Source organism: Meleagris gallopavo, chromosome 6 (genome assembly GCF_905368555.1).
Source record: "Meleagris gallopavo chromosome 6, MGAL_WU_HG_1.1, whole genome shotgun sequence".
Lineage (NCBI taxonomy): Eukaryota > Metazoa > Chordata > Aves > Galliformes > Phasianidae > Meleagris > Meleagris gallopavo.
In genome coordinates, this window is record NC_139409.1 from 15,213,053 (window position 1) to 15,235,560 (window position 22,508).

Below are 22,508 nucleotides of genomic sequence, written 5' to 3' on the forward strand. Positions count from 1 at the left end.
AGTTCTTATTTTTTCTTGTTGGCTATTTCCATTTACTTCATTCACAATGCTTTGTTAGCACGGGGCGTTCAATCTCCACTAATTAAAGTCTGCTTAAAAAAAATAAATAAAAATCAGCCCAAGATCATTCAACATCAGACGAAGCAAAAGAAAGTCAAGTGATGTTTCTGGAGCTAAAAGACAGTATTTTCTGGAAACAAAACATGTGGCATCACACGTCAATACCTTTGTCGTTCTCTTTTATTTCATCACCCATAACCTTTCTTACTCAACAAGCTATGATAACACAAACTGCTGTAAATACTGAACTAGTAGCACCATTGCTGTTTTCGTTGTTGTTTTTAAGCAAAGAAAAAGTCACGTTTATTTTGTAGTAGCAATAGTTTCTTTTTTATTTTTAATATACTTTAGGAAACAATATACAAAGCTGAGCTTTGCCACCATTCTCAAACGGCGGGTTGCTCCAATTACACAAATTCAGCGTTTTGTGATGGTTAAGAACAGCAGTCAGCACCAGACTTGAACAGTTAGCTACAACACAAACATCCTTCGAAATGAAATGTCATAATATCAAGACAAGTAAACCAGGAGTTAACATATGACAACTGTTGGAGGAGGTGTCTTAAATCATTCTTGTTGAATTTTATATTTTGTTAAATATTTTATACACAATTTCCTGTTTACAAGTTTTAAACAAAACCTCCCTTGAGGAATTATTTAAGTACAAAAACGTTCAACAAGAACAGTTCTAATAAAGAGTCCCCAAACAGACCAAAATTTAATGTGTTGACCAAAGGAAATGAAAACCAGTGTTTCTTTGTTTTAACATGTTTATTACAACAGATACAATTCACATCTGACTAGCTTCTTTTTTTTTTTTTCCTCTTTCCCCTCCCACAACCATGTTAACATGTTCATTGGGCTATTTCTTTATAATTGAGCAAGTAATGTACTTTCAGCACACATGCCCAGCAGTACTATAAGTCCATTCTTACAGGGTGCAAATGGAAATACGTTTCAATAATTTATACAAACAAGTGGGTTATGCTCAATCACTGCAATTTTAAGCTACTGTACACAGGAATGAAAAGATTATAGAAAAAGTGCCATAGCAACAGTGCCTTAAGAAAAGAGAAAATTAGAAGCATTAAAAAAAATGGATAAAATCAGATTTAGGATTTCACGGGGAAATGGAACACAGAAAATGAGAAACATTTCTCTGTAAAACAGAAATGGAGAAGCACTGCTCTTGATTCGGTGCAAGTGTGGAAACAGTTGTTTCATGGTATTTTTGTACATTACCCCAATTGTTGCAGCCTTAGACACAGATCGCCTGGCGCTTGCATTGAATTTTAGGAAATGCAAGATTTCTGAATGATAAATTAACTAAAAAAAAAAAAAAAAAAAAAAAAAAAAAGAAAGCTAATTTTGCAGACAGGTTTACATGTAAAAGGCTAGGTATTTAGCCACCTCAGCATCGATTAGTTTTGGATGTCTAAGCTCTGATACACATGGCTTCCCATGGCTTCACTCTACAAAACATATTTACAACGTGAAGAATACATCTACAATAAATCTACATTTCAAGGGTTTTACAAATCATTCTTGTATCTTTCCCCTGAATTTGACTCCCTCCTGTCCCCTTCCCCATGTCATCTTTTTTTCTGCCCAGCTCAACGGTCCAAAGTCTACTCAAATGCAGCTCAAAAGTGTTAAGACTGGGCATCAGTTTAATAGTTCCTGTACTCAAAACCATGTGCAATTGTTTATAACTTTTCACACCATGAAGGAATTCTGATTCTTTAGCTTTTCAAGTTCTTTAATTTGTTGTCTCAAAAATAGTATCCTGCAAGAGAAAAAAAAATTAATTAGTATACACATTTCCATCATATAGAGATGCACAGAAATGTACCTAGAATTCCACTGAAAAATGCCAAGCTTCTTAGCTCTATCAGTAAACTTAAATATTTTTAATTAATTCCTAATATATTCCATCAGCTACAGATTCCCCGTGCAGGCAGAGATCTGCACTACTTCGTTCCTTGATTTAGAAAATTAACTTGCCAACTTTCATTATGACTGAAACACAGGGACATTCAAGCCTACTATTCATCTGAACTTCGAGAGAAAGGACACACGAGAAGAGTACAATGAATATTCAGAAGAATGGTATTACATCTGTGTCATGCAGTTTTCCAAACTGTACGACAACTCAAAACACTCTGAAGTTTTCACCAAACATGGAGCTGCTCTGTTCACAGCCCAGCCCCAGGGCCTTTGGTGGAAAAGAGGTTAAAGGTTTCTTCTCACAGTCGCGTCTTCTATCTAAATTTGCCTGTTCTTGGAGACACAATGCCATTAGAAATACAAGCTGTTGTCCTCACGCCTTTCTACTTATTTCCTCCCCATATTTAGATGGGGTGCAGGCAGAAGAGTTACATATGCTTTTGTTTCCCTAAAAAAATTATCTCCATAATGCGGCCTGATGTATTTTAGTTTGAACCAGCCATGTACAGAGCCCATAAATTCATTTCATATGTAATTCAGTGAACAAGTTTTAAACAAAGAAGTTTTCTTCTCAGAATCTCTTCTTTCTAGCATTTCTCTCTGTGACTGGCAGAAGAAAAACATTCTAAAGGCAGCTTCTAGTCAGGGGAAATTCCTACCTCAAAGTATTTGATCGTTAAAAGACATCTAATGAAAAGAAGCTGCAACAAGTAACATGTAACTAAGAAATCTATTACATTTCTAGGTAAATCATTCCTTCTACTGAACTGGCATAAACAGTTGCTTCAATTAACAAACATATGGTTTAGACAGTTTCCCAGAATTTGTAATGAGTATTTTGTAGCAACTTTTCCCAATGTTGAAGTGCAATGCAAGCATATGAAGAAAACTTTAAGAAAAAGCTGAAATACTATATAAATATTCTGCTAGTCCAGAGCAATTTTGATACAGATAGCATGTCCACTTCAGCAGATTTTTTCTGAACATTTCTCAAATATATCCTTAGTTCAGCTGGTTGTGGATGCCCCATTCCAAGTAGCATTCAAAGCCAGGCTGGATGTGGATCTGGGCAGCCTGGTCTGGCGGTCAGGAGGCCCTGCCTGTAGCAGGGGGGTTGAAACTACATGATCATTGTGGTCCTTTTCAACCCAGGCCATTCTATGATTCACTAAAAGGCAATTTTCTACTGAAAAGTAGGTAAAAATATAAAAATCAGGACACTGAAAATAAACACACTAAGATCAAAAGGTGAAAGCATGGGAAATCTATCAGCCAATGAAGAGTGTCATTTTGCATGCTACCAGTTATGATTAAAACAATATACTTTGAGTTCTGTTTTACAACAAATTTAAATAGATCTATTCTGTGCAAATTATATCATTATTCAAGTTGATTGGCTTGATGTTTGATATTGATACTGGCTTTGTGAAGGCCTTCCCTCTTGCCCCACAAGCTGTTATTTATGCCATGTCCTTGGGATGGCAGCAAAAACAAAAGAAACTTGCTATCACTTGCTATTCAGAGTCAGAGTAATCACTATCCATCGATGGCTTAAAGACAGAGTGTACAGGAAACAAAGCTCCATTTAGCAAGCTGAACAATGACACCTGACAGTACGTCAGATAAAACTGTCTTTAAGATACAGAAGAGTTTACTAAGACATTTTATTTCATCTGTAAGAAACAAAGCTGCTGATTAAATATCCTGCAAGAATTGTAACTTATGTTATGAAGCTATGAAAGAATAAACATTTTAGAAACAATAACAGCCACACTGTTAATGACAACCTCTTCGAATGACTTAAGAAGTCTGTTTTCCCTGAAGAACTGTTTCCCTGAGAACTCCTAACACCTTCTCAAATATCTCTTACCTAACCAACAAACACTAATTTTACCTTAGTGTGTATCAATAAGAATTCTTCAAACCTATTCCAGCTTTAGACCCAACGTCTCACTCAAACTTAGTATTTAAGACCAGTATAAACAATGTAGACGTGCATCTGCATCATGTATTGAAGGATATTGTAGATTTATTCTAAACTAGTGTATCTGGAAATATATTTCTTTTCCATCTGTGTAAGCGTATCTGGCCCTATTCACTGTCAAGACGTATCTGTGTAGAAAACAGGTAGGTCGTATACAGGAAAGACAGCTTTTAAATTTTGTTAACCATCAGCATACTTATAAAGCCATCAATAATTACTGCTCAGATCAGTATGGCAATTCTAATACCACCTTGAAAACCACCAAATTGCTATTTTGAAAACAAACATGCTTACCTTTGCTCACGCAAAGTTGCTTGAATTTCACATACTCGAACTAAAGATCTTAAATTCTTTAATTCAGTACAAATTTCTGACATATGAACACTTCCCATGTTATGGGCTTCCTCACGTAATCTTGATGCCTACAACAGTGAAATAGAAAAGTCAGAATTTGAGTCAAGTACTGGAAACAACAGGCTGTAGCCAAAAGACTGCTTGGTGAGTGCATCTCAGAACAGCAAGCACTGTAACTTCTACAGCGCTGTGACTTCTGAATGTACTGTAAATCAAATCAAAAGTACATTACAAATGTCATGAGTGCTCTACAAATGTCCACTTAGAATCAGAAAAGAACAATGTAGGGTGTTAATATGTTGCATAACCCAGGGTGATGCTGGAAGGGGTGATTTAGATTTCCTTAACCCTAACAAACCTTTCTTCAACCATCTTGAAGATGGCACACAACAGGGCTCATGACCAACTTTCATTTCTCATCCAAGCCTTGCTGACAAAAACAGCTGAATGCCATTTTCTTTTCAGCAACTTTATGAAAAAAAAAATAAAAATTCATCACCCTCTTCAGGTTTTTCTCTTGTAGACGAACTCCTTTACTTCAACATTTCCACTACTCAAGCAGAGATGAGCTGATGTGGAAATTCAAAAGGAATGGCCTTTCTGCACAGCAGGCACATTTCTTACCATTCCTACCATTTCTTGTCACTGAACTGGATATGTGACTCCAGTTAACTCAGGTGTGACTATTCAAAACTGATCTACTAACAACACTTTCATATGATGTAAGTACAGTATGTAAACACTCAGCACAGTGGTAAGAGCATCCAACAGGGCACATGACTTCACAGTATTAGCTGTTTTGCTTCCATTTATTACTGATATTGGAGGGGAAAAAATGACCGAAAAAAATGTACATATTCATATTTTCTACATTGGGAGATATTCTCAATTCAGCACACAGTGAAAATAACACTGCCAACTTAAAATCTCTGAGTATCAGGCCAAAGCCACAGCAAGAAATGACTGCACTCATCATTTCCGCATTTCATGGCAATGGTGGTTTGACTCAATACAGGTTGTCAATGTCTTAAAATCATATTTAAAAATTAATAGAGGAAAAAACCAAGCCAACAAACTATAAAACCCATAACAGAATCAACAGAAACAGCGCTTCTAAGAGTAATCCTGCAAGTTACTTGCCAAAAGCTTCCAATGTAGGCTTGAGGCAGCGTGCAGTTGTTCTTCAGAAGACCAAAGTAAGATGGGCTAAGTAAGATTAGTATCTGACCTAGACCATCAAACTGGATTGCCTTTGACAGAAAACACTTCAACTGGACACAATAACCAATATGGTTTCTTTGAATAACACATTCTAAGTAGCTGACGTGCATCCAGTTTCCCTATATTGCTGCCATGTACTTAGAAGGACGATGAATTCTATGGATTTCAGTATGTGAAGAGAAAAAAAAAAGATAAAAGAAAGGCTTACATTCAGTCTGAGCTCTACATCAACTTAAAAACTGGATTCAACAAACAAGGCACAGTTCTTTTTTCTGTGAAGAGCTAACAACTCAGTGACTCAAACTGCGGATCGCTCTCAAATAGTTTAACACTGTCACTGAATTCTTCACATTTTTCACATAACAAAAATTTTAATAAAAGATCTGTTGAAATTTATGTTGTTTGTAAATTTAATCAAACTTTGTCAGTAAAAGAAAGTATTTACAATGATCACTATTTTTCTATTGGAGAGGATTTCAAAAGCACAGGTATATGAAAGTAAGACTGAAAGGTCTCAGCTAGTAAACAGCCATCACACATCAGACCTGGAGGTCTGGCCTAACCTCCCACCTCTTCCCTTTTTCTGGAATAGGACCAGCATGTTTCCCTTAAAGATCCTTCTAATTTCTAGAAAAAGCAACGTGGCTGACAAAAAAGAGTTTTTAAGCTACCCATTCAGCATTTCCTGAAGAAACAGAGCAGAAGTGTACTCACCTGCTTTTCCGCATGGTCTGCAGGCCAGCCTTGAACATGCTTTATAAGGTTTTCATTGAAGTGTGCTGCTAGCGTAGGTGTTAATGAACAGGTGGGTCGTACAGATGGATTCTGTGGTGCAGGTGTTGAATTTGATGCACTAGTGCTAGAGGTATGATTTGGACCTGGTGATGGGCTTCTTTGACTACTGGAAGAAAGAAATGTCAAAAAGTAAGGATCTAAAAATATGTAAACACAGAAAAACTAACACAAGAAATTCCCTGCTTCCAGTCACATAAAGCATATAAATCAACGGAAGGCAAATACTTCCAGTATATCAAACGTGAAACACTTATTCTCAAACCTCTTAGGTGTATGCAAATGGTTTGAGTGCTACATGGCCGAGTTTTTCTGGTTGTTTGGGTTTTTTCTGTTGTTTCTTTTTAATCTATCTAACTTAAAGAAATGTAGGTTGCAGCTATATTTTAGTGTCATGGTAATTATTAAGCACAAAGAGTGTTGTCCCAGTCTAAAAATATAACTGTATGGACTTTCAAGTTTAACTGTTTAGCAATGCCAAAACACAAATGCCTTAAGTGACACTTAAATTTTGTACATCCTCACTTCAGGTACTGAAGAGATCGGAAGTTATACAGCAGCAGTACGTTCTGATTGCTTTACTTGAACATATTCACACTGTCATTTTTCTGGTTGTTAATCATTTGCTGGAGTTTGTTCACAGAAGCAAAAAAAAAAAAAAAAAAAAAAAATTCCACCACCATCAAAACTGTTTTATTCCCTTCATCAAATGAAGGATCAGAATCATACAACCACTGAGGCTGGAAAAGACATTCAAGATCATAAAAAGCCCAGCTATCCACTTAACACCGCAGTCCGCCACTAACCCATGCCCCTAAGCATGACATCCACACGTCTCTTAAATGCTTCCAGGAATGGCGACTTCCAGTTCCCTGAGCAGCCTGCTCAATGCCTAAGTGACTTTCTTCCATAAATAAATTATTCCTGATATTCAACCTAAACCTCCTCATGTGCAACTTGAGGTGGTTGCCTTGTATCCTACTACCAAGGTTTGCCTCTTCTCTGCAAGTGCTGCTATCCAGGCAATCTGATCTTCTACAAGAACTTACCTTGGATGGGCAGTAATGCAGGCTGAGAAAGCTTAACAGCTGAAGTTTCAGCATGTGCCCTTTTTTACTCCCCTATCCTCTGTCAAAACAAGGTTTCTGCTTGCTTGTATCCCCTTTCTAGTATTTTCCTGATCACCCCCACTGCCTCTCCACTCACAGAGTGGAACTCCACTCTTGCATTTTCCTAAGAGGCAGGATAGTGCCAGCTAAAGCATGTCAGCAGGGACAAGGACAGGTCAGGATGACAACAGACTGCCTCTGTCCTCACCAGCCTCTTAAGGGAGCAGCAAACTTGAGCACAATAAGAGTCTGCAAGTATTACAAATTCATCAAGTAACCTGAGGACTGACACAACATCTTAGCACAGTGCAACTATCTTCACAGTCCACTGCCCAGAGTTTTGCCCTAATCACTGACACTTGCAAAGTACAGCAGTTTTCCAAACAAACAGTCTACAAATTAGGTACAGCATACTGCTGTACAGCAACAAAGACTTTTGCTCCACTCCAAAACTTCCTCTGTTGAACCTTGTTCCTTTCAGTGCCCCCAAACTTTTTTAAATTATGCAGAAAGATTTGGCAGGTAGTGTTCTTAGAATTATATATACAAATCTCCTCTGATTTCAGGCAGCAGAAGTAGTGTGAAAATGACATAACTGGAAAAAATAAGTTTTTTTTTTTTGCTATGTATTCTCTTCAGTAATTGGCCTAACCACTTTACAACCACTTAAAAGTACAAGCACTTAACATTAGAAACATTCTGTTGATGAGGAAAAATGGCATTTAGATTTTGAAGCTGGAGTTGAAACTAACCAAGAATGTGAAGGGCAAAAAGGGCTATAGATGCACAGCCGAAGAAAGACTAACACTGAGACTAAGAGAGGGGCTGCCCTTCTCTAAGGCACGGGAATCTAGTGACAAAAGACATGAATAAGGCCAGAATACTCAGTTATTTTTTTAATCTTTTTTTTTCTTTTTTTTCTTTTTTGTTATGGTCTGCTCTCAGGCCCCTCATGTGCCTGAGTGCATCAGCAGAGTCAAAACAAGGGAAGTATTAGGCTGCAGCAGAGGAATAAGTTAAGGAGCAATTAAACCAGACAGTATGCACTAAAGGCATGCACTGAGATACTGTATCACGTTGAAGGATCACGGTGAGAAGACAAGTTTGTTGAGAATGGGGAAAAAAGCAAATGTTGCAGTCACCTACTGCAAGCACAAGGAGCACAGACACTACAGCCTGCTGACCTAACCACAGTCACTGTAAAACCTATGGAACAAGTCTTCCTGGAATCCACTTCCAAGAACATTAAAGGCTAAAAAGCAAAACAGAGAGCCAGCATAGATCTGGCAAGGACAGATTATGCCAAACCAACCTCAGAGGAAGGGAAAAGCAGTGATGATGTCTTCAACAAGGCCTTTGACATGGTTTCTCCATAGTTTTCTTATCATCTAACTCCTCAGTCATCCATGTCCATATTTCATGCGTAAAGTGAATGAAAAGCTGACTGGATTGCTGGGCTCAAAGGGTTGAACCAGCAGTACAAAATCAGCAGTACAAAGTCCAGGTGAAAGCCAGAAGCTAATGCTGTCCTTTGCTGATCCATACTCAGGGGGGTCAATACTGTTCAGTGTCTTTATTTACAATATAGATGCTACTACTGAGTGCATCTTCAGTAAGTTTGCAGATCACACCAAACTAGGAGGAGCAGTCAACACGTGGGAGGGCAGACTGTTATTCAGAGCGATGGGAACAGAGACAAGAATCAATTTTTAAAGAAGGCAGATGCAAAGTCCTGCAGCTCAGGTTGGAATAATCCTTTGCAGCAACACTGGAATAACCCCACTGAAATGTAACAGGCTGGGCACTGAGTGGGCAGAAAACAGATTTGCAGAAAAGGACCTGAGGATCCTGGCAGACAAGTTAAACGCAAGTCAGGAACGTATTCCTGTGGCAAAGCAGGCCAAGCACATGCTGGGCTGTATTAGCAAGAACATGGTTGAATACAGCATTCCTTCTCTTTGTTCAGAGCTTTTAAGATACACAGTACCTGGAGTGCTGTGTAGTAGGGAGCTCAAAACCAGGCAAGAAAAGCTGCCATACCAAAGGAATCCAGCAGAGGACCACAGAGCTGATAAGGGGGCTGAAGCACATGCCATGCCAGGAGAAGCTAGAGGAACTGGATTTGTTCCGTCTGGAAAAAAAAAACAGAGGCTGGAAGAAAGAGCTGAAGGATCTTCTTAATATCTTCAGCTATCTACAGGGAGAGCAGATAAAGCCAGGATCCTCCCAGAGAAGCACAGTGATAAGCCAAGAGGCAGAGAAACAAGTTGAAAGAATGGAAAAAGAAAAAAAAAAAACCACTATAAGAGCAGTCAAACATTCAAGAGATGCTCAGAGCCTGCAAAATCCCTTTCTTCAGAGATATTCGAAGGTCATTTTGGTTCTAGTTTGAGTTGGATTTAGGACTAGATCATAACCAGAAGTCCCTACCAACCTAAATTATTCTATGATTTTATGCATCCATACAGCATCAGCATATTGATGGCTTAGAGAAAGGCTATGTTGACTAACTAAGCAGAACTGACACATGATCTATGATATCTATTTAAGCCTCAGTTGCAGTGGAATCGAAGTATCCCTGTGACTTGCCTTCTCATTTATCATCCCAACTTTTGACTCCTACATAATGAGTAGAAATCTCTTCAACATATCACAAATGTTTCAGGGAATAACTAAAATCTGTGAGCTTCTGAAAAATAAACGTGCATCTTAACTATGAATAAAAATACTGTCCTAAAATATCCTAGTACTAAAATATCCCAGTACTTCCATGTCAGCAGCAGGGGGAGCTAGCAATGCGGCAATGATACAAAACTACTGTTAGGTTTCCTATTGCTTCACTACCAGCAAATACCCCCCTTACCTGCTAAATGAATTACAGACTGTCTGTGCCACAGGCAATAAAATGCTTCCAGACAGGATAAAGCATGTGTACACAAACATGGAAACAGGATGGTTGTGAAATACACTACTATAAAATCTTACAGTATGTAAAAAATGGGGAGGAAAGACATCCCTCCAGCAGTTTTTCATTTTCTAGATTAAGAGAAAAATATTCCCAATTCTTTATAAAGAGAAACCAGTATCTTGACTAATTACTGAGGCACTCATTTAGTCCTATTTTTAAAGTAGTGATAATTTATAGTATGTCTTTGGAATTATCTCTTAGAAAAAAAGCTAACTTTGTGATGCCTTTTCTTTCAAAATAGCCATTCCAATGTTTCTTAGACAGTACTTTCTCCAAAAGAAGGTGAAAATATGTATTAGCTCTATTTACTTAAGACTTCTGATACTTATCAAAGCAAAGGAAACTTAGTTACCAGCTTCTGCACAAGGAACCCATGTTTAAACTGGCATCCTGTAGGAAAGCAATGCCTCCATTCATACAGCCTCTTTCTGGACCACTTGTTCACAGTTTAGGTTGTTATGCTGTTCATTTGTGTAAAAGGACATCAGGGACTCAGACTCGGAAGCAGCCCAAATCTGACTGTTTTCTCCTGGCAAGTTAAAAATTGTTCTATTCTAGTTCAGTTATAGGAAATCTTTTGGAGATGAGTAAATCTGCATCTCAACCAGTCCATTTCTGCTCAGTTCCACAGCACTGGAACCCATTCCTTAATCCTCCGTTTTTTTGCAACTTTCCAAGGAAGTAGAAATGCATACACTTGTCATGACATATCGCTGCCACAAATATCCAACCATTTAAAAGATACAGGATACCAACTACTATCAAGATTTTAGTTGAAAAAAGATACTGTCATAGTATCTTTGATAACAGGCTGCACACTCTCCTCTACTTGTGCACTGCTTCCCCGTGTCTCTCCTACTCAAACAGGGGACGTTGCTGCCCTGTGTGACTCTTCTGATCCGGCTGTATAGCTGCTGGGTCAAATTCAGCTTCCCTTTGCCAGCACAATGCTGATGCCAAGTGCAGCAATGGTTTGTAGAGGCTCAACAGATCTCTGAAGATAACTGGATGTGGGTAGTGCATATATGCCAGGGCAGGAAGTCCTAAAACTTGAAAAGGTAAGGGTATGGAATAGCAGAAAAACACTCACCAGGATCACCTCAGACTGACTGCAACCCACCACAATTTGACCAAGAAAGTATCTATCCCTCTTCAGTAAGACTGCCTATTGGGAAATGATGATCAGCAAACAACAAGAGGGTCTGCTGATTAGGAGCTGTTCCCTAAAATCTACTCCTTAAAAAAAAAAAATGTGTACTTCCCTTACCAAAAAGATTTAGTTGGTTGCAAAACATTAATTTATCATTGGTACTACTATTAAGAAAGAATTAAACAGCAATATCCATAATTACGAGATGCTGAAGCTGATACATTGTTTGGTTGTTCCACCCACTGAGTAATGTAAGTTTTAGGTTAGACATCTGACAAAGATCAGAATGAAGTTTAAAGCAGTCAACATTGCATAAAAGCCCTCAATGATTTAAAACAAACAAACGACACTACAGTAAGACATCATCAGCATCTAACACTAAGCCAGTTAAAGCCCTTAATCTCTTAACTACATAGAAAATAAAAAATTCCAAACTCAGAATCGGAATACAAGGAATAACTTTTATAATTGATTCCTGAGCAACGAGTCAGAAATAAGAATTTCATTTTGCTTCTGTGAACACAACTCTGAGAAGTGGTCCAAATGCTGAGAGCCTACCACGTGAGATCTGTAATAAAGATATGTTAGACACATCCTCCCAGCAGTAGCAGAGTTAAACCATATGGTCAGTAAAGAAGCCAAGAATCCACAAACTGCAACGCGTATCACACACAGTGGATTCAGAACAGAAACACAAGACAGCACAGAGAAGTATTTCAACGTACCTTGAGCGCTGAAGACTTCGAGGAGACGCAGGTTCGTGACCTGCCTGCTTGTCAGCTATTACCGGCTGCTGAGGTGCTGACTGTGAAGCTGGTCCTTGTTTAACTCCTGGAGTAGCAACCTGAAAAGTTCGAAACCTTCATTAGGTTTCCTGCACAGTGACTATCAGGAAAACAGGGAACTTACATCTTAACATTGATGGAAGTTTCTTATTCTTCAAGAGGCTCTGTTTGTTTGCTTACTGTGCATTTCTGAGCTACAACAAGATGAAAAGAAGAACTGTAACTTATGAGTGTATGCTCAAGTTACAGTAACTGGAGGTCAAAATTCTTTCTCCTCCCATGTGTGTAACCCTTTTTAAAGAAGATGCAAGAGAGGAAGTAGCTCCAAAATTACCCATCTGCCTTCTCACCTGAAAAATCAAGCTGATAATTTTTCTCCCTCCCTATTACTTAAAAACTGATTGTAGATTCTATAGACAAAAATTTAAGTCAGGACACCTGTCTGACATTTGCTGACACCAAGATGGTGTAGATTACCAGCTAGTGGTTATCAGAAACTCCAGATATTCTCTCAATTTTGGAAACAGACATCAGTGACTAACCAGACACTGTTAAAATAAACTCAGGATGCAAGTTCGTTTATTTAAATACAAACAAAATACTAATGCAATCTCAAACCTACATCCAAGAGAAAAATCTACCTTTTCAGATTATCACAAAAAGCCAAAACAGTCTGAATAGCAGTGTTGGTAAAGAGAAAAATTTACATTACTGTAAGAATACACAGTGATCATCTCAGTTGAAATCAACAGAACTATACAGCTAAGGAAGATGGAATACCAGTAATTCATAAATTGATTTCTGAAAAGACTAAATATCTTTATGAAATGTGCAACATGAAAAACTTTGTCATCTATGCCTACGTTTTGCTTACCGTGTGAACAGACATAACTGTTGATATTGTTCTAACACAAGGAATAATTTCAAAAGGAAGTCTGGTTGCAAATATCACCATCACCTTGCAGATCTAAAGTAAGATACTAACTAGCTCCTTAGCTAGTAAAAAAAAAAAACCCACACAATTTTAAAATGATTATAAGAAAAAAAACCAAACAGGATTCATTGGGGAAAAAAAAAAAAGCACTATTAAAGAAGCTATAAATCTTCTTAGCTATTCCACATTTTCCCATGCATTTCTCCAGGCAGACACACCAACTTCAATTTAAAAAGCAGTATACTGTGTCTGTGCAGCCCTAAGGAACAAGCCTGACTTACAACCCATGTTGTCTCCAGAGCCAGCCAGCACAACTGCCCACGTTGCACTGGGCTTTTCCTGCACAGTACCACTTCAGCTCTACCTACCTACTGCACAGAAGCACCTACACCAACCAGCCTGTGTTCTGGAACAGTGTCCTGGCACAGCACCACATCTGGACTAACTTACATTGAGTTCTAACCAAAGTTTGCATCTTGATATTGATTGCTGGAATGTAATTCTGTGACTACAACAAACATCAAGAAAGCTCTTACTGATCTGGAAAATTATCTGCTGCTGAACCAGAATTTGCTACTTCTGGGACTAACAGTTCACATTAATATTTCAACAGCTCTGTTGCTAGCACCAAACCTCAAAAAGACTCAAGTTGCCAAGCGTTACTGATTCTTAGAAGATCTGTTAAGTTACTCAAGGTGCCTTAAAAAAATAAAGTTTTACTGCTTATATCCCAGAGTAGTAGGACTTAGAACTTTTTCACAGAGGGACAGGACAAAAATTTCTCATGTATGTAATACGTACAACACACAAAACACCAGAGTTGCAATCTTCGAAAGAAAGTTGGATTAAAGTAGAGCAATTTCAACTTATATGCCCCAGCACGCTCATCAAAACATGGACATCAGTTGCAGAAGAACTTACATATACACACCAATAAAACATACAATACCCTACTTCAGAAAAGGTGAAAACCTTGATGCCAGGTCAGTGACTGTAAGTAATCACAAAACCTAGCCTGGAAGAAGTGATCATCATAGCAAACAAAGCATAAAATAACCCTTCTCCCACTCCATCTTGGAGTGGCACCACTGCTACAGTTACGACTCAGACCAACTCTTCTCAAACCAGCATTTAGCCTCGAAGTTTGCTTCCACTGGAAACCTCAGGGAAGGCTTGTGTGCCCAAAAGCAACTTCAATTATACAGCTGGTCTACCAAGACATACCGGCCCTACTTAGAGCACTTGGCTTGCCTTCCTTTTCTCTGAAGAAATACTTTACCACTACAACACCTACTACACAGGCATAATGTTGGAGTTCATGGCGGGCAGTGGGTGCACATTTATTTGTGCAGTTGTAGGAAAACAACTTTGCAGTTACAATAAATACTAAAGAAGCTGTTTACAAGACAAGGATAAATGTCTTGCAAATAAGAAGATACAGAAGACTGCAAAGGATTAAGATTTTGAAATCTTCACAATGTAGTTGCCAAAACTTTTATAAAGCAGATCCATATTTCAGGCGTGCAGAGACCAGAAGAGACCAACTTCAGACTACTGAAAGTAAATAACTTCAAAACAAACAGACAAACAAACAAACCAAAAAAAAAAAACAGGAAAAAACAACAAACCAACAGAAAACACAAAAAACCCTCAGAGTTATTTGTCCTATCCTGGGATTTGAAAACACCACACACGTTCCCTTCTTAGATACAAGTCTGCTACATGATGATTTCAGTACTTGTTGGCTAGACATCAGATGTGACCACATCGACTCATGATGCTCTCCAAGGACAGAAACAAATACAAGTAGAAGGATTCATACACATTAGGCTTTCACAAATCACTGCCAATCATAAAAAACCACCTGTGGGAATAATTGGTTTTCTTTATGAAACAACTCAAGAAAATTACGTGTTTATATTCAAATAAGGAATGTAATCCATCCTCCTGAAGATAAGATTATTTATTTATGGCCCTCAAATCGTAAGAGGTTGTCTTCATAGCAGACTTTTGAGAGGAAGGTATCTCAGCTACATGCAAGGGTGAAAACAGGCAGAAAAAAAAAATTAGGGGGAAGAAAAAAAGTCACGCAAAGCTGTTCCCATTCTAAAGTCTACAGTCATACTTCTTACACTGATATTACACAAGGTGTCCAACTGCTTCTTAACTTTCCTATGCTATTTGCAGCAAACCACATTCTTTCTTCTGAGCAGTGACCAACAAGAGGGAATCACAAAAAAAAAAAAAAAAGTTCTTTCACATGTCACTTCTAGGAAGAACCTGCCACTTATCCAATTAAGAAATTATGAAAGAACAAAGGTAAAGGGAGTAGGGAGGAAAAGGAAAGTGATGTTACTGACCTTGTAAACACCTAGAACCAGATCTGAGACTGTGCCAAGGAAAAATCAAAGCTAAGAATTGCTAAGAATTTTTCTCTCAATCCAATAATCATTTATTGGCTAAAGCACAAAGAAGTGTATCAGCTGTTCCCTTTGTAGAAAGTTTTTCTTTTAAGTATGCTACAATACTGATCTCTTATTAATATTTCCAGACACTACTACCGCATATGACAGCATCTTAAGTGAGTACAAGATTTTCTTCAAGAATAAACAAAAAAGTGTATTACAAGATACTAGCATTGTACTGAGAAATTGCCTACAGTTGCTCCCAGTTGTTTTTGTTCCTACTGAGAAAGATAACACGGTTATTGTCATCCTACATGTAGCAGTTAGTACCTGAAATACACAGCATTAATACTTACTATTACCTTGAGTGGTTTCCTACTGCAGTATGCCATAAATCAAAAGGAGCTTACCTTCTGCTGTGATGATACCGGTGGTGTAGTCATCAAAGGCTTAAGTGGAACGGTATTAGTCTGAGGCGTGCTTATTCTGGGAGATACATATGATCTTGGTGATGAGGCATCAGATGTTAAAGACATTGGAGACTGATTAGATGGCTGAGCTGTGAAGAACAACCATATCTCAGTGTGAAATAGATTTTCTTCCAGTATTTCACAGTATTGTGTATTAGATATTACACAAACAGATTCCATTAGAAACAGAGGGGAAATAAACAACTGGAACAATCAAATATTCAACAACTTCAGCTAAAGATTTGTATTTTCCCCAAACCATTCATTTCTAAAACCTGGCAGAAGTGGAAAGCAAGGAAGAAGCCTTTGTACAATGCTTTTTTACACTTGAAGAGATTAAATTAGTTTCACTTGTGATTTCTATTTCAGAGTGCTCAACTGAATTTAACTGAGAGAATGCACAAACACTATACTTAGAAATCTATTCATTCACTCTAGGCATCTAATCACCAAAACAAATGAACAAAACAACCAAACCCTCATGTTTTACTTGTTAAAAGTTACTATGTGTATAATACTGCTTATCTACTCAATGTAAAAGCTGCATGTATTGTTTTGGTTTCAGTTTCTAGCATGAAGTTACAAACCAGAATGTACTAATGATATCTGAAGTAATACCATGCTTAGAAGCTGAAAATTACTTACAAAAGTCTACAAATAACACGAGATAGAATTAACTCACTTTCAAGAACTCAAGCCTGCCTCAACAGTCACAGTTGCACAGTGTGAGCATGAAGGGTGTTCAAATACTGAAGAGTTATTTTTAATATAATAAAAAAACATTAAGTCTTATAAAGGTTCAGAATAAACTTTCATGTTTCACGCTGCTCGTATGTAACTTAGTTAACATACAAAGAAAAGCCCAAAAGGCAAGACAGCAGTACATATATTTAGTTACTTGCCAGCTTCTGGTTCCCTGAGTTAAGGTTTCGTATCTTTGGAAAAAGAAGTCATTCAACATACTCTGCATCATGTGGCCAAAGACATGACATGAAACAGCTTCTACAAGTTTCAGTTGTATCAGCCTTTATAAAATACAACTTCACTACTTTACATGAGTAAAAAAGATAACTTTTAATACCTTGCGTAGACAGTTGTGCTGCTTGAGAAATTAGGGAAGTGATATTGAAAGCAGATGGTCCAGCAGTAAGAATTTTATGGAGTATAGACTGCAGAGAGGCTTGTGTCACAGCTGCTGTTAGAACTAAAAGCAAACATTACGTTTTACTGACAATTCTAGAACATAAGTTTAAGCTGTTAAATGTATTTAGCCAGTCTGAAACTGCTTTTCCCCACATCCATGACAGATCAGAAAACCACGTGATCAATAACATAAATTCATCTCGTGAATGCTTGGCATGTTTAACCAAGCCCTTTATTTAGTAATTTAGGACATTCATTGAAAAAAAATAATCTTTTAAAAACTAAGTTCAACTCTTCAGCTTAATCTTACGGATCAATTATAATTATTATAAATAAAGATAACATTTATTCAATTTATGATTACAGTAAAGAAGAATGAACTTTTAAAAAATGACTGTAATTAAAAATAATAATAATAATAATAATGGTGAAGAAATAAACCAGCATCACTTCAGCTCACTAAAAGAGGTTTCAGGAAGGTAGAGGTAAACACTATTCCCAATTCAAGAAACACTAAAACTTACAATACCAATTATGGGGGAAAAGAAACTTCCTGCTAGAGGAAAAAGAAACGTTTTTCATGTTAAAAATCCAAAAGCCCTTATTTTTCTCTGCATTATGTGCATGATGAGGGCAGCCCCACTGTGCAAGTTGAAGTCACGCTGCCCATCTGCATGTCAGCCAGGCCCTTCTGCTATCACAGCAGCACTAAACACAGCTGCTGCTCAGGTACGTGCAAAGAAAAGCCTGGGAATTTAAGTTAGTGACTTTCCAACAGAATACAGCAGGACACATAATAGAACCTGTCATTTTTCAACCCAACCAACTGTGGTTCTCCTACTTTTTCAGTCCAACCTCATGCAAATAAAGAGTTACAAGAGCTCCTCCCAGCACAGAAAAAAAAAGACAATAACCTGGACTACTGATGAAACCACATTTGTTGATTAAAAGGAAACCAACTGAGACTTTTTTCCACAGAAAGAAATGTTACGGAAAAATTCCCAAGTTTAAAGTAAAATTTGATCATTTTCATGGTTTACACTTTTAGAAGATTAAAGATCTCTGGGCACTACATGCAAATGTTTTGCCTCCTATTTAAATTGATGATCAGTGCAGAACAAATTGAAATAAAAAACCCATTGCACAACAGTTCCTCTTACATTAATATGCCACATGCAGAAATCTCAGTAGAAAAAACAACGATCAAAATGCACCACCTCCACCTGTTCTTGCAATGAAAGGTATTACACCGAGTTGTAAAAATTCTTCTAACAAACAAAGCCTATCCGGCAAAATTGAAGTAGATGCACTAAATTTAGCTTGCCAGCAAAGTTAGTGATACACCATCTTACTCAGAGGCCAACATATTCCGTTAAATAAAAAAAATTGATAAGCAACTTCCAAAGCACTAAAAGTTTTGATATTTGCAAACGCTACTAGGATGGCAGCTCAGACTACAGAAAACAAAGAACACTGCACAAAACATGTGAAAAACTAACTAAACTTTGAGTAAGAGAACATTTGCATAGTTGATACATCCCTGGCCTCAATGAAAACCTCTCAGGTACATCAAAATTCACAAGCATATTAATCTTAAACATCATCTGGCTAATTTTAAAAGGCTGAACAGAAAAACAAGGTAACTAACAACCCTCACTTCAAGTAGAGATTTATTTACTTTTCATTTAAGGTGATAGTGGAATTTACTACAATTTAACCACCTACAGTATACTATTGTGCATAAGTAAAAGATTACATGAACTCTGAAGAATCCTTACCTTCATTGATTTTAGATATATCTACGCTAGAATTATTAAGCTGCAATGTGGCTTGTAGAGCAGGCAGCAACTGTCGAAGGAGATTTGGGTCCTGAAGTAATGGAGGAATTGGTGACTGTGGGACAGGTGAGACAGGAACTGTAGGAGCTGATGAAGCAGGTGCAGAAGCTGGATTCAGTCCAGAAGCAGAAGATGTAGAAGGAGTTGTGCAAGAATGGGATACAGTCTTGTCCACGGATGCAGACTCTAAATAGAAGGCGAAGAATAATTTTCATTTTCCTCAGTACAGCCTCGTAACTCCTCACTAGTAAAATATTCATATTAAATTCAGAGGATCAAACTATTAAATACCATTATAAGATGAAGAGATACATACAAATATTCATGTAACAAAAACTGAAGATATTTCATAAATAGTGTCAATTGGGTTACTAAACTTAATATGTATTAGATGCACACTCAAAATACTTTTACTTCCAAGAATCGGATGGAAAGCTGTCAACATGACAAACGCTTCCCACCCACCTCCAACGTACTCTGAGTTATTAAGACAAACTTAAGTCAAAAATTCCTCATTGATGTTCTCTTTAGCAGTACATATTCTCTTGTGAAATGTTTTTATCATGCACTCCAAGCTTTCTTGAGTTTTGTCTTGAGTGACAAAAAGCATTAAAAAGTCTGTGGACTTACAAACAGATAGGTTAATATGTCAAAATTTGAGGGAGGGAATAAGATGTACTTCATTTATTCAGAAACCAGATTTAAAAAGCTAGAAAAAGACTGAGTCTGTCATATACAATCCAGCTACAATGCTCAGGATTATAGTTAGGATGATAATTTGTACTAGAAATTTAAAACAAGAGTTGTTAGCATCCCCACCACACAGGAGAAAAACATCTGAATGTGTACTTGCTCATAATTAATTTCAAACTCATCAGCTTCTTCTCAAACATTAAGATCTATTTCCTTTACTTTCTTATTCTCTTTTTAGCAAGTAATTGCTAATTGCTAATTAAGCCTAGTGCTTAAATTATTAGTTATATTGTACAAATTATTCAGTTAAATTGGGCCTAATTAGAAGAAAAATGCCATGATATGATCTGAGTTAATCAACAAGTTTTAAATTTGACTTTCAGTTAGTATGAAAGTCTCTCCTGCATTCCAGTACCTTAAGAAATTCCTGCACTGAAAATATCTCCACTAACTATGGGTATACAGTCACTTCAAATACCCTTCCTTTCAGAAGCCTGGATCACCACATTTCAATTCCTGCTTCCCGTTCTCTCACTTCCTCCTTTCAACTCCACCTGAGGCCCTAAAGTACCAAACAACCTGGATGACAAGTGGAAAGATGGGTACAGATCCCAGATCTCATTTACAATGCTTGCCCACAATACTGAAATTTTAAACCCACCTCAGACTGGGGAGAGAACATCAATACAGATTCACAGAGATACACTTCAGGTAAAAAAAATCCAAACGAAAGCTAAAGTAACTGCGAGGGAAAACTGCTCTCTAAGCATTTCATTTTGTTTGTTTGTTTGTTTTGTTTTTCCTTTGGAGAGATATTAAAGATAAGAAGATGTTGACTTCTAGTACAGAAGAAAAATCAAAAGGTCTTGTTTCTTTCTACCACTTGAGAACAAAGTGTCACACAATTCCTAGAAGCTGTAATTTTCCGACAGCCTTAATTACACATTTTGAGTTTGATTCTAGATTGGAGAAGAACACTAAAAAAAATTTAAAAGAGTGATTGAAGGGAGTACCAAAATGAAAATCCAATGAAATTATACTTCTATACTTCTCAGTTAAAATGAAAAAAAAAAAAAAAACAAAAAAAACTTCTGCACAGTTTCTCTTCTCTTCTGCACAGAAACTTCATAGCAGGCCTCCAACACTGGAAATAGCTTTGTTGCTAATTAGCTGAGAAACCTAAACTAGAAGAAATGCTGAAGAACTCAAATTTGACTGCTTGTAAGGATGTGAAGGCGAAGGCATATAGACACAGCCTAATCTTTCAGGCAAGTTTGTAAAAAAGACATAGCTTGTCTAGTTACAAACACCTTCGGACAAAAGATTGATTTGACTGTATTTGTAAAGGCACCTGCTTTCATAAGAAGAACTTAAAACTTGAAATAACATAAAGGAACAAGAAGCATTACAAAGACTGAAGAGAAAAAAAGAAGAGGTTACAAAAACTTTATACATTTTTCAGGAACATGACCAGGACAATCGACGATGTACCAGCCCTCCCCATGAATGCACTGAGCCATTAGTCTGCTGCAGAAATACTGCATACAAAATCTTACAATGCTAAGGTGTTCCAAGTTAGTTTAGCAAAATTAAAGGAATTCAAGATACATCAAGTAAGCAAGAATCTTATCACACCATAAAGTCTGAACAGAATCTGTATCTGTCATATGCATGTACTGGCAGATTAAAGCAAGGGAAATTGGCAGAATGGGACAGGTAAGTGCTTGTAAGTCTTACACCCCATGACTCTGCGAACCTTTGGGGAAGGGAAGGAGGGAGGTGAGGGTGGCTGCGATGACCCTGATTTAAAAAGAAACAAAAACACCCCAAAAAGAACAGAAAATAAACCAACTGAAACCCAACCAAACACTTAAGCAACTACCAGAACTAATAGCTAGATGTACTTAATGTAGAGAAGATTTCACAGCTAGATTGAATTCTTTTCTTGGCACTGGATCAGACCAACGTTTCTGTACAACCAGTGGTTAAAAGAAGAAATGAACTGCTTTAAGCAAGGAAAAAGCTCACTAATATAGTATTAATTCACACGAGCAGTTCTAGAGCTTCAAACCATACCACCACAGCAAGCATTTCCAAGTAGTTTTCACCCACGCTGCAGTTTTGTACGCACGCAAAAAAAACACTGAATCAAAGGCAAAGTTGAATGAGCAATGCAGTGGAGGCAAACCTTCAATGAGTCCTGAGTATTTGTTCACTTCTTGTCCAAAAGGACTTAGAATCTGTCATACAAAACCACTGAGTGCCAGGGAGCCTTCAGAAGTACTTGAGTTTGGAGAGCTTCTCCGCTACAAGAATACTAACCAAAATGACACAATCAAAATGATTCCTTTTGAACAATGTGGAAACACTGTCCTGCAACTGTACTATTGTGGAAGTTTTATGTATGTGTTAAAACACATCTATGAAGACAGAGTTTTTGTACAGTCACATGAACTAAACACCTTGAGAAAATGATGTGGAAAAAAAAGTTCATGGCCAACACTAATACTGTCAGCTTTTGAGACCATTAACTACAGAAACAGCGGTCTAGATGTAACAGAGGACTACATCTATGCCTTCATAACCATCTAAATGTGCACAGTACAAAGGGTACAAAGGTTTTTTTGCCAAATCAGAATTGACAAAAGTATGCTT

The 22,508-nt window shown here is 37.4% G+C and overlaps 1 protein-coding gene across 6 annotated transcripts in view; it reads right to left on the reverse strand.

The window, feature by feature from the left end:
- Positions 1–1,631: 1,631 nt before the first annotated feature.
- The window catches only part of WAC (WW domain containing adaptor with coiled-coil), a 54,049-nt gene continuing 33,172 nt past the window's right edge, over positions 1,632–22,508 (reverse strand). For 2 of the 6 annotated variants that reach the window (XM_085227178.1, XM_085227176.1), the window contains exons 9-16: positions 19,101–19,346; positions 17,261–17,383; positions 16,120–16,268; positions 12,311–12,429; positions 9,455–9,598; positions 6,281–6,467; positions 4,286–4,413; positions 1,632–1,846 (exon numbers count right to left, since the gene is read on the reverse strand). In XM_085227178.1, coding sequence (XP_085083304.1) covers positions 1,777–1,846; positions 4,286–4,413; positions 6,281–6,467; positions 9,455–9,598; positions 12,311–12,429; positions 16,120–16,268; positions 17,261–17,383; positions 19,101–19,346 — 1,166 coding nt within the window. In that variant the 3' untranslated portion in view covers positions 1,632–1,776. The remainder of the gene's footprint in view (positions 1,847–4,285; positions 4,414–6,280; positions 6,468–9,454; positions 9,599–12,310; positions 12,430–16,119; positions 16,269–17,260; positions 17,384–19,100; positions 19,347–22,508) is intronic. The other 4 variants (XM_085227179.1, XM_085227181.1, XM_085227177.1 and 1 more) reach the window with 3 other exon arrangements.